General features: G+C 37.7%; 1 protein-coding gene and 1 pseudogene across 3 annotated transcripts in view; both read right to left on the reverse strand.

The window, feature by feature from the left end:
- The window catches only part of LOC125833069 (uncharacterized), a 1,066,246-nt gene extending 1,062,642 nt beyond the window's left edge, over nt 1-3,604 (reverse strand). For 2 of the 3 annotated variants that reach the window (XM_049512224.1, XM_049512226.1), the window contains exons 1-3: nt 3,369-3,586; nt 3,197-3,259; nt 3,008-3,063 (exon numbers count right to left, since the gene is read on the reverse strand). In XM_049512224.1, the coding sequence (XP_049368181.1) occupies nt 3,008-3,063; nt 3,197-3,259; nt 3,369-3,494 (245 nt within the window). In that variant the 5' untranslated portion in view covers nt 3,495-3,586. Of the gene's footprint in view, nt 1-3,007; nt 3,064-3,196; nt 3,260-3,368 lie in introns of all 3 variants that reach the window. The other variant, XM_049512225.1, reaches the window with a different exon arrangement.
- An 880-nt stretch (nt 3,605-4,484) lies between these two features.
- LOC125833066 (uncharacterized) lies at nt 4,485-15,383 on the reverse strand (annotated as a pseudogene).
- Nucleotides 15,384-16,221: the final 838 nt, after the last annotated feature.

Genomic DNA, 16,221 nt, shown 5'->3' on the forward strand with positions numbered 1-16,221 from the left:
GAAAGAAACCCGCAGTTGATATGCAAACCTTTATCCAGTTCAACCATTTCTGCCCAAAACCTATCAAGTTCAACATCTTCATTAAGTATTTCCAGTTAACATGGTCATAAGCTTTCTCTATCCAACTTACAAAGGACACCTGGCTTCTTTTGGTTATTATACCTTTGTTTTTGCCCCTAAAGCAGGATTGTCTGCTTAAATGTGTAGCTGAGGTACATTGATGGGAAAGAGTAAGACTTCTTCTCCAGTTGACATGAAGACCAAATATAACTTCTTTTTTGAGAAGGTAACAATTTGTATATATTTATCAATAGAACAACTTGGTTATGCTGAAACCATATTTACAAGTGAAAAAGAAGAACAAACTGCTTCATCAGCCTAACAAAAAACAAGGGTGTCTATCATTAGAGCAGTATCTTCTATGCATCTTTGGTTAACCCAAAAACAGAAAAGTCTAAAGCTGTTCAACGTAATCCTTTTAAGAAATCAAACAAATTTGGTCTTATACATACACGAGGAAGGTAATCAAAAAAGAAAGAAAATCTTTCTTTTATCACTTAGGAGACGTGTGAGATGAAAGTCTCATGCACGGTTTTGAATGAGAGAAAGAAATGAGGGATCCTCTTTTCGACTCCGACTCTCCCACTCCGGTCATTGCTTTTCTTCTACCTTTGACATCCCTTACGAAGGAGGGGTATATTTGAGTCATTTAGGTATCGGGGGTACTTTTGTACCAATATTATAACAAAGGGTTATTTGATCCCTTTTGCATAGTAAAGGTGCAATTTTGACCCTTTTCCCCTTTTATTCTCCTCCCTCAACTACAATACTCTTATCTTTGCCTCCAAACAATTTCTTCAAACTTTGTCACTTCCTCAAGCTCCATCTTTAAACTTCTTTGGATACAAGTTCCATCTTTAACCTTCTTTGGGTACAAGTCCCTCCTTAGTGAGATTTCTTGGTTGTTGTATATTGTCTAATTTTGGCACCTCCTCCAGCAATTCTAATTTTCTGTTCGGATTGCCATAATTTTCATGATTTCACTCAACTTGACTGCTAAGATGTAGGGCATACCTGTGACCTCAAAAGAATTCCACCACCCTATAATTATCTCAGTGAACCGTCTATTTCCAACCAGCAATCTCAAAACTTGAAATGTGATTTCCTTTTACCAGTCACTTCACCGGATTAATATGGGTAAGTGATCAGATTTTAACCTTGGCATTAGTGACTGTTTGATATTGTTGTATTATCATCAATATAAGTCAAGACTAAGGGCATGTCCAGTCTTGATGCAGCAATATGATTGTTTAATCTATACCATGTGTAAGAGCTCGTTTGGATAGGCTGAAAAAAAAGTAGTTTTTTTTTTTTTAAAGAAGTAGCTTTTAAGTCAAAAAATAAAAAGTTAAAACTTTAAATGACCTTTAAGTCAGGAAAAAAAAGTAGGGGGGGTCCTTTTGGTTTTTTAACTTTTTTTAAGTCATTTTAAAACTTATTTTAAATTATTTTTAGCTTTGCCAAACACTCTCAAAAGCTAAAACTCACTTAAAAGTAGGTTTGACCAACTTTTAAGCCAATCCAAACAGGCTCTAAATCCATCCTGCTAATGGAAAATCAATCAATTCCAGATCCTCTATGGAATCAGAAAACTACTGCATAGCTCTATTATACCTTTCCCACTCCTTCCGTTGTCAGATCTAGTATATTAGAATCACCACATACAACCCATGACGTCTACACCATCCCCTAGAAGCATACTAATTCCCACCATAGATCCTTTTTCTCCCTTATCTTGACAGAGGCAATGCTCATGTGATAAACCATGTAAAGTTTTGAGAGACAGATGACAATCTGCATGAGAAGTAACTTCAATCAAAATTGCTCTACAACTTCCTTTTTGAGAAAGGTGACAAGAAAATTAATATGCAACTTATCATCTAAAATTGCTTAGTCTGTACGGGATCCACACCTTCACTCCTCTCGTGTGTTATTTCTAGCCATCTATTTCACCCTTTCCTAGAAAGTTTGGCACAAAGCTTCACAAATTACATCCCAGCCTCCCTAGGAATATTAGCACTTCTCTATTTGATGCAAATTGGGACAGAACATAAGACCTTATCCTATTACAACATCCTTTCAGCAATGTTTTTCAGTGTTAGCACAAATCTGCAGCCATGACCAGAACAAGAGAAATAAAAGATGCATTTCACCATGATAAGTTTCAAAAGAGACGGAAAGCAGGCTGAATTTACAAGAAAACAAAGAGGAAACAGTAACTTATATGTTTCATATAGCCGACTCCAAGTAATATCAGAGAGTTTTGGGCTAAAATTATCCATTATCTATGGGAGTAGGTTCATTTTGGTCCTTCAAATATAACCTAAGCATTTTAAGTCCCTTAACTTTGCTAAAGTGGAGCACTTTTGGTCTCCCTAACATAACAATGTTAAAAACTAACGAGAAGAACAATTTTTCTAATGGTGTAAATTTCAACTGACAGTGCAATCTCTTTTCTTGATTGACGCACATTTTATTTCTTCTTGGCTTTCTTCATTTATTAGGATTAATATAGTAGTAGCTATTTATATCAGAAGACAATACTTAAGAACACAATTATCAGTCCTACTCGAAAATAGTAACCATTTTCCCTTAAAGGCAACAACAAAATGGCCGTAAGGTGCGAAAACTCTCCCCTTAGAATAGGAAAATGAGTTTGTCCGATGGGTTTTTATATTTTACAAGCCATGTGGATGTCACATGGGTTTAACACCATTACTTTTAAGTGGATTATGTTCAGGAGACCAAAAAGTTAAGGGATCAAAAATGCTCAGGTTATATTTGAAGGACCAAAATGAACCTACTCCCATACCAAAACCCTAATATCAGATGCACTAACATGAATGTGCAAGTTGAATCTCACCATAATAAATCTAAGGCATGACAAGTAGATTGAATTTACAAGAAAAATAAGAAAAAGCAGAAAGTTGTCTTTCATGAAACTCACATCTTGTAAGGATCAGCTCCAGTAAAACCAGTTGGTTTTGGAATCGGTATCAACACCTACACCAATTAAATTTCAACCCCATGAAAAAACACCATTAGGTAAAAATGAAAGAGATCAGCAGCAAAATCCCCAAAAAGTTACAACCCCAGAAGCACAAACTCAAGAAATGTATAGGGAAATGCAAATTACCTCCCGATTAACCCCGAAAATGGGACAATGTTTTCCAATCATATCATGCCAAACAGTCCTCGACTGCAAGTAAATCAACCACAAAAAAAAAAAAAAACAATAAAGTTCGTCTCTTCGTACATACATATATAGAGAGAAAGAAAATTGAAAGAGTTAAAAGGGTTATACGTACAGAGTGGTATTGACCCATTTTGCTCATCGGAACGATGTCACCGGGGCGGTAGGCAACACAAGTGGAAACCATTGAAATCAGCAGCAATACAACAATGAGGGAGTCAACTCCATGGTCAATCCCCATGTTGTAACTACAGCAAGATATATGGACTCTTCTCTGAGATTATGAGAACCGATTGCTAAAATTCAGGTGAACGATTACCACCGTGCGCAGTGGTTCTGTGGTTCGAGAAAATGACAAAAATGGTGCCTCGGTTTTTTATTAAAAAATAACGGCAAAGGGTCAAATATGCCTTTGTATTTTCCAAAATAGTTTAAATATTTATACTATTGGCTCATATATACTCCTATCGTTATACTATGAAACATATATACCCTTATTTTGGACGGAATGCCACGTGGCTGCACAACATTTAAAAGACCCATCCCCAATTTTTTGACCCGCTTCACTTGCTCTTTTATCTTATATCCGACCCAAAGTCCAACCCCATTACATAAATAGAAGCTCCGTAATAAGCAAAATTTGGAGGGGATGTTGACAGATTGAAACTCTTAATCTTGCTTCACCAGTCATGGTTGCTGCTACCATAATAAGAGTCTTCAGATTCTCATCTGGTGCCAATGACCTTTCTTCATCCACGAATTTTTCGGCTTCTTCACGAAATTGTTTGAGATTCTAACAATCTGTAAATTGAAAATTTTTAGAAATACTTTAAAAAAAAAAAAAACAAATTTACCACTAGACAGTGTCTAGCAGTCTTTTATTAAACATAAAAAAATATCAATATGGACAAGTACAAGCAAGGGGGCTAGGCCTTACCTTACTAATCCTAATGAAGTACCTAATTTCTGTTACCTAACAAGCACAAAGGCAATAAGAGCTAGAAAGAACTAAGTATTTTCTGATCTGATCATCACACTCCATGATGATATTACAAATGAGGATGCTTCAATAATGTAAAAATATGTCAATAAAAAAGAAAGTTGAGTTACAAACCTCAAATTTTCTATTACTAAAGCATGAATTTAAAAAGTTTGATTTCCCCATCAAAAGTAACTTGAAGTATTTTTCTCTTGTCTTCTTCTTCAAACCTATCCAACAACACTTGATTATTCATACCTTCTTTATGGATTTATTGGATCTAGTTGAACTATTGATACAGTCAAATGGTTTTGCTTTGCCTGTCGCATCGGTAGGTGCCTTGGAACAAACTCCTCAGTCATTTTACCGTCCCAACTATATTGCCTTCCATATGTCTTCTTTTAGCTTTTGTTGCTTCCACTTCTTTGTTGCCTAGGTGATATATCCCCTTCCTTAGCCACTCTATCAAAGCAAATGTCCAACATATTGTCTTCCTCATCTTCATCAAGAGAATCCTCACCCAAATCCACTCCATCTTCATCAAGAGAATCCTCACCCAAATCAATTGTATTTGACACTAAGCACTTGACTCATTTTTCCCTGCAAGCACACATTTAGGTACAAATACAGGAGCTTCTGGACTTAATTTGCTATTTAAAGCAGGTGGTGAGACTTGTTTTTCTTGGATCAAATTGTGGTCATTCTATGTTATGTAACGCCCCGTACGAAGCTAGTAAAACCTAGCTAAGGCTTGACTGAATCAAGTAGGTTGACCTAGAGCCTCACATGTTAGTTTATGGTTGGAAACATGTTTAAATGATGAAAATTGGCTATTGAAGCTAGTTTGGTGATTTTAGAGATCAAACGTCAAGAAACGACCATGACGTCCGGAAAACTAGTAGACTAAGCAAGGGCTAAGTTTGAGGGTTAGAGCCAAGGAAGAGGACTAGGGCAGTCCACTCTTTCATGGACACTGCCTCACCTTCCACGACCACCACCACGGCTCGTGGTGTGGCTCGTGGCTAAACAAAGGCTGCCCAAAAACAGCCCCTCCACACGAGCCAATTCACGGCTAGTGGTGATGACCACGGCTTGTGGGAAGGCTCGTGAGAAGGCTCGTGGGAAGGCTCGTGGTGGTGCCTTAGATTTTTAGGGCTTAAGGGGAAGGTTTCCTAGGTACTGTATCATGACCACGAGAGACACCACGACTCGTGGTAGGCACCACGGCTCGTGGAGCCTCACGTGAAGGGCTCTCCATTAGACTTAGAGTATAGGGTCAACTTCAAATGGTCATGTCTCTTAGTTCAAAACGAATTATGTTTGTCATAACCTATAGAATTAAAGGTCTCCGAGTCCTCTTTCCAACGCCACCGATTTTGCCCAATTCCAATCTCGGAGTAAAAAGTTATGCCTGAAATAGTGAAGCACTGTCAGGCTGAAAATCTTCACGACCCGTTTCACGGTCTGTGTTGATGATCACGGTCCGTGAGGCTTCAGTGATGCCATTTCGGCGGTTTCCAGCAAGTAACTTATTGGGTCTTTTCCCAATTGTTTTAACTTATGCATGGTCACTTAAGTAGAGTGCTTAGATAATACCTAGGCATAGTTGGTTGGTAGACTCCACCAAAAGTGATGATAAGGGTTGACATGGCCTAAAGTTGTCTTGATCCAACTTTAGTGAAAGAAAAAAAAAGGTTTCTTGGTCAAAACTCTTCTAAGTTCCTCTAAGGTTTAACCAAGAAAGGATGTCTACCCCTTAGTCTCAAAGAGTGAGTGGTAGTAGATCTTAAGGGTTCCGGTATGTGTTTTATGTTTTATTGAATTCCAAAATTTCTATGGGTCAAAGGTAGAGGAAGATCCTCTAGAGTCCATAGATGAGATATCTAAGGTGATGAACCTTGTAGGACTAATTCCGATAATACTTGTCTTTTGTGACTTGATAAATAGGATGTGGTGAACCTTTGTGTTGTTTTTAGTATTCATGGGTTTAGTTATGGCCATATGTGGTTATTGGTATAACCCAACTTAGTCCTTATGAGTTTTATGATGTGTTGGATTTTGATATATAGTGATTCTTAAGTGGTACTTAGAGATATTGAGTGATTACACTCCTTTAAAAGAGGGTAGGAGTGAGATCCTCATTGGTTTAAGAATCATGTTGTGTAATGTGATAGTTTAGGCTTACTCCAAAGAGGGATAATGTGCTTAGATGGTAAGGTCATTGAGTGTCCTTGATGTTTATGAGATAGGTTTGTTTGAATTCTCACGTTATGCGGTTTAGTGAATTTGAGCAACCTAGACCCGGAGTGGTAGATTCATATGAGACCTTGAGTGATATCCTAGTGAAGGCCATAGAAAAGGATGCTACTAGGGTTGACTTGGAAGAATTTTTGGGATGAAGGTACCGGTATGTTGGTAATTTCATGTGAGAGTAAGTGCTATGTTGTATTCCGGTATTACCTTACCTAGTGTGATGCCTTATGAGGCTATGTGGATTAGAGTTCTCCGGATGAATTAATAGAACCTTTTTCGGATTTTACCCCGGTTAATGGTTTAAAGTTAGAAAAAAAGGGTTTGTGAAGAATATCCCTTACCTTGTCCCCTAGGAATACTCTTGTTGACTTAGTGAAACTTGGCTTGTTAAGCCTTGATGTGACTCTTAGTATGGATGGGTTGCATACTTGGTGTGTTTTTATTGATGATAGGGCTCGGATGGTTAGAAGAATATGGGGCTCTTGAGTGTGTATTAGTTATTGTCACGCCCCGAGCTACCCCCGAGACGCGGACACGGGACCTAGGACCACAAGTGATCCCAAGCTAACCCTGCTGGTATGATCATGAGCATACTAAATTTAATCTGAATAATAGAAACTGTGTGGAAGCTAAATCATAAATAAATCTGAAAGATGGGGAATACCCATATACTATAACTGAGATATATGAAAACTGATGAGTTTAATACAAAGAAGATATTAACTCAACACTAAGTTGAATCTAACTATGTCAGAAATAAGCCTCTAAACTGACTAGAAATGTTGGGACATGCCCCAACTAGATCTAGCAAAAACTGAAACTAAAGACTAAAAGCGATAAAGATAAACATGTCACTATTCCTCGAAGAATGAGGACTCACCACTAGTGTTGCTGAATTGAAGATCGGGAATCGATCTAAGCGTGATCTGGATGCTGAGAACCTGAACCTACATCACGAGAAGATGTAGCGTATGTATGCGTCAGTACTTGAGAGGTACTGAGCATGCAGGATAGAGTAAAGCTGAAATAACATATAACTGAACAAATCAATAAAGCAATGAAATCATCTGAACATGATATAGATATTGAAATACTGAATACTGAGCTAACTAATGCAATGACCAAATTTATAACATGCTGAGACTGAATACTGACTGTACTGAAATATGGTCAATGCAAAAGAATTTGACTAAACTGTGGGAGCTACTAATAACCGACATAAAACCACATGAGCTAAATGTAGAGTCCGATGTATACGCCCCATCGAGAGGACCCAATATACCCTGCCAGAGGTATAGAGGCATGCTGGCGTGATCACTAAACTGATGTTGCCCACAGAGGGGACTTACACCTACGTGGCTCGTAGTTCTGGGACTATATGGGTACGCTGAACCCTAGTCCAACTCGGTATTATGCTACTCCCAATGAATTAAGTAGTTAATTGGTTATGACTGAATTTCTATAAATACTGGATAGCTCGAAACTGAACATGCAAACTGAGAATGCAACAATTAATCTGATAATGATGCATTAATAACTGAGGCATGTATAACTGAATAACTGAGATATCTGACATAGCATGTGTAATTCAAGAACTAAAGAAATACATAGCTAGGGTTCTGAAATTCATGCGATAAATTGAGCAATAACATGGTAATCTGATTTGGAACATTTAAATAACTAATTCATGATGATCTGTTCAAATTCTAGAAACCCTAGGTCTGTTCATAATCATGGAATCAAGAATCTGACTGAATTCTAGGGACCTAATGGGCGAAAGGAACCCACTAGTGAAATCCCACATACCTGGTGACGAATTCCACAGAGAAATCTTTCGATTTCGGGCTAGAATTGATGGAACCTTGTTGCGTTCTTGAACTAGGGTTCTTGACCTTTTTCTCCTCTCTTGATTCTAATTTTCTAAGTTTTGATTAATGATTTTGACTAAGGTAAGTTGTAGTTATGTTTCTAGGCTTAAACTGATTAAAATCTCATGATTTAGGGTCTAAACGACGTATCTTAGGGGTTAAATGAAATAGGAAAAGACCAAAAGACCCCTGAATTAACTGCTGTCAGAGTGACTGACGGAATGGACCTACGGTCCGTCAATCAATCGACGGTCCGTCGATTGGGTCCGTAGGTCGAGTCTGCCCGACAGAGCTTCACTAAAATGGGCATAACCTTTTACTCGGAGGTCAAAATTTAGCAAACTCAGTGGCGTTAGAAAGATAATTCAATTATATATCTAACCATAGGTGATGGGACACATAATTCATTTTGTGCTAAGAGTTATGACCATTTGAAGTTGACCCATCAATATTTTTCAGCTAACTGGTTGCTGACCCTCATCTACGGTCAGACCTACGGACCGTGGATTGAATGACGGTCCGTGCTGGTCGACCGTAGTTTGTGTCAGAGGCTGGGTAAGGGAAGTCTCGATCCACGGACACAGACCACGGACGATGGTCTGATCTACGGACCGTGGGTCTGTCCATGAGTCGGGACTTAGCCAAATTTTCTGACTGAGTTCTAGGGAAGTTTTCTGTCACGAACCACGGACCTACAAGACGGACCGTGAGTCCATCTACGGTTCGTGGATGGTGTCCGTGAGTGCCACCTGTAACACCAGAAATCTGAAATCTTTATTTTTGGATACGGGGTGTTACACTTATCACCTTGTTGAGTAAGATGACATTTGGGTACAATTTCTTCCTATTATGGATTTGGTGTTTGATTGTGTCATATAAGAGTGGTATGGCTAGATGTTGAGGACCATAGACTTTTGCAAATATGGCCAAATGTGAGTTTGGTTATGTCTTTAGGAATGCTTGGAAAAAGTTTTCTTGAGGGTTGTAGTGAAGGCTTCCACCTAAGGAGGGGATGGTGTGCTTAAAAAACATGATTTGTTGAAATCCCGACATCCTCATCTCTTTCTTCCATTCCTATTCTAGCTTGAGACCAAGAGTTCCTAGATGGGCCTATGTTACATTTTAGAAACCATGTGTGATTTTTATATTCTGATGATTTCCTTATGAAAGGTATGTTTTTGAGAATTCATAATTTGAGATAAAATGAGTTTCATGTCTCATGCCCCTCATGTTGATAGGCAATTAGAGTAAGTAACCTATGTGATTCATGAGGTGAATGGTTTAAATGTGCTTTTAAGAAGTAATTGCATAATTGGCCTAAGATCATATGATAAGCATGATTTGAGTTGGAGGAGGAAATTCCTCCAATGAAATGGAATATGTCTAAGTTGCATGCATATTGAGTTCGTAGAGGTAGTCCTATTCTCTCATGTTGTATGATGTGTGTTTTAAATGGAGATATTTCTCCTAAGTTGTGCATTGTGTAATATGGCATACTTGACTTCATGATGTGAATTAAACGAACATAGTTGAATGTGTTCTTCTGAAATGGAATGTTAGCTCCTTATGTGGTGGAAACTTGCCTAAAGAATGGAGGAGGTAGTTCCTCCCATGTTTATGTGAATTAATGAGGTTTGTGCATTTCCATAAAAACTTGTGTTTTTGAATAAAGATGAGTTGTATGAGTTGTTTCCCTCATGTTGTAGTGCATTGGTTATAAGTGATCTATTGTACTTCATGAAAATAAGATATGAGCATGTCTTAGTAAGGAGTTGAGAAGTTCCTCCTTCAAAGAGTGCTATTGAACATGCAAACTTGCATATGTGCTTAATGATGTATGGACCATGTAATGACTAGGAGAAGATAGTTCCTCCTATGAACATGAGAATTGTTGATGCTGGTGTGTTATGACTAGGAGAAAGTAGTTCCTCCTTGAACATCACTAAACATGATAATGTAATGCACATAGATTGATAGATGTAGTTCCTATTTCCTTATATTTGCATTTGACTATGTTAAAATTGGAGTTTAAGTTCCTCCTTTGAATGATGCTCGTTATATGTTGTGTCTTTTTTTAAGTTGTACATCACTTTGATGATACATGCTTGTTGGGTTGCTAGTTAGAGTTTTGATTCCTTAAGATGTTTAAGTGTCATTCGGGGACGAATGTTCCCAAGGAGGGGATATTGTAATGCCCCGTACGAAGCTAGTAAGACCTAGCTAAGGCTTGACTGAATATAGTAGGTTGACCTAGAGCCTCACATGTTAGTTAATGGTTGGAAACATGTTTAAATGATGAAAAATGGCTACTAAAGCTAGTTTGGTGGTTTAAGAGATCAAACGTCAAGAAAGGACCATGACGTCCGGAAACTAGTAGACTAAGCAAGGGCTAAGTTTGAGGGTTAGAGCCAAGGAAGAGGACTAGGGCAGTCCACTCTTTCATGGACACTGCCTCACCTTCCATGACCACCACCACGGCTCGTGGTGAGGACCACGGCTCGTGGTAGGCTAGGCAGTGGCTAAACAAAGGCTGCCCAAAAACAACCCTTCCACACGAGCCACTTCACGGCTCGTGGTGATGACCACGGCTCGTGTGAAGGCTCGTGGTGGTGCCTTATATTTTTAGGGCTTAAGGGGAAGGTTTCCTAGATACTGTATCATGACCCCGAGAGACACCACGGCTCGTGGAGCCTCACGTGAAGGGCTCTCCATTAGACTTAGAAAATAAGGTCAACTTCAAATGGTCATATCTCTTAGTTCAAAACGGATTATGTGTGTCATAACCTATAGAATTAAAGGTCTCCGAGTCCTCTTTCCAACGCCACCGAGTTTGCCCAATTACGATCTTGGAGTAACAAGTTATTCCTGAAATAGTGAAGCACTGTCAGGCTGAAAATCTTCACGACCCGTTTCACGGTCCGTGGTGATGATCACGGTCCGTGAAGGCTTCAGTGATGCCATTTCGGCGGTTTCCAGCAAGTAACTTATTGGGTCTTTTTCCAATTATTTTAACTCAAGGATATCTCATTTTACCCAAGCCTAGGACCCCTATTTAAGTCATTTTAGCCCCAAAACTCACCCAATTAAATCAATTATTCCAAGACCCCAAATAAAAGCTCTCAACTCCTTTTCCCTCCCAAAAATCTTCTATCTCAAAAACCTCCATTGAATAACATAGAAGGAGATCAGCTGGGGCTAGGAGATGGAAGCTTTTCATCACGAAATTTGTGGGATTCTAAGGCTAAGGTATGGTAGTCCTTTATTCTTGGTTAGCTATCACCAAGAAGCCCTTTCAACAAAGTTTTCAATGATCCCCAATTTCTAGGTTTTCAATCAAATTCGTGGGTCTCTTTCTAAAATCGATTCCATTGATCTATAATGGTTATTTATGATTATATATGAATGTTTGTGGATGAATTCATGTAATACTTATGGTTTTTGAACAATTCCCCACAAGACCCATGATTTCCCTTTTCTTTCTCAATTCTTAAACCTAGCTTGTGTTGAATGATGATTGAAGGATGAGAATCTAGTATGTTATTATGAAATTCATTATTGTATTATGAGGTTATCCTATATGATGTATGAATATCAAGAAAATAGGGTTGAATCTTGAAGAAAGCCTTGATGGCGACGAATGAAGGTTTTCAATTGGTAAGTAGCCTTCTATTGAATTGTTCATCCACTTGTGGGGGAGATATTTATTTATTATATATCCTTTGAATGAATGGTTTGATCCACTTATGGTGGAGGAGCGTACTTGTTAGTATGAATTGTAGTGTTGAGACAAGGTCCCTCTTCCCTACAACCTTAGATATGATTAAGTATGATACATTATGAATATGAATGAGATGTTATGAACATGATATGGTCTATATGTTGAATTTTATGAGGTTCTCTTGTGGAAGGACCCTACCCACATAATCTCCAAATGATACATGCCATGAATAATGTATTGAAATGATGAATATTAGATATGTGACTTACATGATCTAAGATGCTTAAAAGCAATATATGTGAATTGTGCATGAGTTGGGATATTATGTATATGTTATTACCCCCCCCCCCCTTGACAAGGGAGGTGTCTATGATATTAATGTTATTGTTGTTATGCCATTGTGAGGACAATCATGCACACACACACTCTATGCATAAATATGAATATGATATGTCTATGGCGTCAATTGAAAGGCTAATTCTCATATGCACCATTTCATACTATTATGCATGAAATGTACATGACCATGAAGATATGACTATGTATGGTATGATAGGATGTATGTATGTATGTATGTTATGGTATGATTGCTATATGATTGAAATGTAGTTCTCATGATTATAGTATAATGTAAAGTGAAAGGTTTACTCACTTGCTAAGTGTTTCTAAGGTGAAAGGATTATTACTCACTTGCTAAGTGTTTCTAAGGTGAAAGGATTATTACTCACTTATGAACACATATGAGCTATTATGGTAAGATGTTTACATAAGAGTCTAGTAAAGGCTAATGTGAATTTATGTGATGACTAAAGATGATTAGAAAAGGGAATTAGATGCTTAGCACCGAAAGGGCATGTAAATGAGATGGGGGTCTCACATTTAGTAAGTCCGGCTCCCCACATGGGTTTCCTCACGTTTAGCAAGTCTGGATTAACCACGGTATGTGTTGTCTCATGAGATGAAAACCCCCACGTTTAGTAAGTTAGGGTTTCTAGAAGCAATCTCATTGACCCTTAACTATGTGCCCACATAGGACTCTAGCTTAGTGGATCCACCTAGATAGCTATGTACGAATGGTTACACCTTAGGCAAGTGTTAACCCTATCTTTTCGGTGTGGGAGTAAAACACCGAATTCCATGTAGCTCTCTTGGTCTATGTCGGTTATTGCAATATTTCTGTAATGTAAAAGTAAATGAAGGTATGAAAGGTGTGAACTCTTACTAGGGCTTTCTTAAGGGTTGCTACATAGTGTAAGAGAGGGTATGGGACTTTACTTGTACATTGCACTTGTGGGATCCTAAGGGGATGGTTGTAGTAGTGTTTCTCTTATGATTATGATAATTATGACTTATGTATGTTGAAGTTATGTTATGTATGATCATTATGAAGATGGTTTACCTATGGTATGGACTATTTGAATTATGACTAAGATGTATGATATGAACATGTTGTATGAATTATGACTTAATAGTGTCGTTCTATCTTATTATGATTATTATGAATAATGCATGCTTTAATTGTATTATGTGAATGATTGACTTTTCTTGAAATGAACTAATGTTTGTGAATGTCACCTTACTATGTGTATGACCTTTGGATAAGACTAATGTATGATAAGTATGAGCTTGGTGATTCAAAGGTAATACTTAGTGTAGGTAGGACTATGGACCGTACCTATGCATTGCACAAGTAGAACCTAGGGTTACTTATGTTGTTATTATATTATGATGTAATGATCTTAATGATTGAATATGCATGAGTAGTATGTCTTGTAATGAGTAATATTGTATTAAGATTATGTTTAGAGACTATGCTTATGGTGATGTCATTATCCTTTGTGCTTTGATGAACTATATGTGTATTGCTTGTGACTTGTGATTCTCCAACTCTTTCAATATGATGTTCAAAATGTGCATAAAGCATGGTTTGAACTAAATGTCCCCTTTTAAGCATGTTTTAATGGTTTTTATGCATGGCTTCCATACTTAGTACGTGTGTTGTACTAACCCATATTTCTTCTACATTTTTACAAAGTGTAGGGTTTGGTGATGTGATGTCTTATGCAAGGAAGTTAGGTTTCTAAGGAGCTTGGGAATGAAGACTTGGGGAGTCCTCATAGTTTTGAGGATGAACCTACCTCGTACACTTATGTCATTATGTCTTTAGACTTGTGTAAGGGCCGTGCCCCTAAAAATTATTATGTAAGGGTCGTGTCCCTAAGTTGTTATGAAAGACTTGTTATTCTAAATGTTATAGATGGTTTGAGACATAGTGTCTTAGACTCTATCTTATTTTATGAAGACTTCGATTGTAAAGAAAAGTTCTAAATTTTCCGCTATTTTCATATGCTTTAATGTTCATGATATGCTAAGGGCTTGTATAAGACCTCCGAGAGGTCGAGTACGCTGTGCTACGACTAGGGGGTGCTCTCGGGTCGTTACATGTTAATCTTACTTGCTTTCCAGTAATCTTCAATAAAGCATCAAAATTATTCGAACATAATAGGTCTCTTGAGGCATTACTAGTATCTTGCTTCTTCTCACTGTCATGAAAATTCCCAGTCGGACCCATTTCACTACATGGAGAATTATTTTGACTAGTAAAGGAAAGGCTCCGACTACTAGTTGTTTTTTGTGTGCAACCACTGTCCAGTTTTTAGTTGGATTCTCGTTTTCAACTTGCAAAACATGCTGCCCAGAATTTTCAGCATCTTCAACATCAGATGTATCCATTATTTTTTTTCCTGAATCCATTAATTTTTGCCATAAATCAACCCGCAGCGCATCAACCCCAACACTTGGTGTTCCCCCTGCATTTTTAGTTGCATTAGACATCAAATTCAACCCAATTTCTTTTGATTGCACCTCATTAGTAGTAGCATGTTGGTTATTGCAATCACCTTTGTTTTCGGTAGTTGTTTGAACACCAATATTACTTGTATCAATATCCATTGAGTTTACATGATTTTGCTTGAAAGTGGAAGCAACCAATTGTCGATCTAAAAAAGTAGCTTTACTTTGATCGACATCTACAGTCTTTCTTTTTTCATTTAATATCTCTCTCGCATCGCCTTGATACTTTTCACTATCGGTAGTACCTTTTAAAACACCTTCAATGGTATCATCAATTTGTTTGTTATTTTAATTTCTTTTCGAAATCCAACGACAACTATCTTTATCATGACCTTGGTGCTTACAATAATTGCAATACAAAGGTAGATTGTCGTATACAATCTCCTGAAAAACCTCGATTAACTTATAAAATTTTCCATCCACAAACTGCAACCTTATACGATTTGGAAGCTTTTCCATTAGATCAAGTATAACCTTGACCCTAGCCATGCTAGGTCTTGACTTGATTTGAGTAGCTTTATCTATACCTATTGGTTTCCCAAATGCTGATGTTATAGACAATAGAGACTTCTTTGCAAACAAATCTGGAGATAAGTTCGGTAAAGAAATCCAAACCACAGCTAACGTCGTTTCCTCCTTAGGGTTATATCCAATGGACAATGGAAAAACCCTACATTAGTGCTCCTCTCCATTGTAGAGAAGATAATTAACTGAGTGAGATAAAACTAGTACATAATCTTCATATAGATCAAACCTCAACAAAATTTGTCTTGGAGCAAGTAAGTCAATTAAACAATTGCCCTTCGTACCAAGATGTTTTGGTAAAATTGACCTTAATACCTTCAAATCTGGCGTACCATGGGATAATTTAAACACCACTGCTTGATGTAATCCCTCTTCAATCATGAAGTCTTGCCTTTCCTCCATTGAAAATGTGATAGTAGGTTCTCCATGAATTATTTCGATTGATTTTACAATTGTTTTTGAGTTAATTAGGGCAGATTGTTTAGGATTTTTAGTATTGGAATTGAAAAGGGTGGCGTATGTGGTGGTTTAGGGTGATGGGGCGGGCTGGACAGCCTCGAAAGGAGGTCGTCCAGTGGTAGTAGCAGCCATGACTACTGCCTGCCGACCTAGGGTTTGAAAAGTAGTCTACGTAATAAAAATTTTAGAAATTCACTTGGATTAATCAAGACAAGAATCTCGTTTTTAATTCCCATCGAAAAATAGCAAGTAAATTTTTTATAGTCACTCTCAAAAATTCCAAAGAAATCCTCACAGGGTGCTAGTCTTTATT

The sequence above is a fragment of the Solanum verrucosum genome, unplaced genomic scaffold (genome assembly GCF_900185275.1).
Source record: "Solanum verrucosum unplaced genomic scaffold, falcon-dt-bn FXZP01000041.1, whole genome shotgun sequence".
Taxonomy (NCBI): Eukaryota; Viridiplantae; Streptophyta; class Magnoliopsida; order Solanales; family Solanaceae; genus Solanum; species Solanum verrucosum.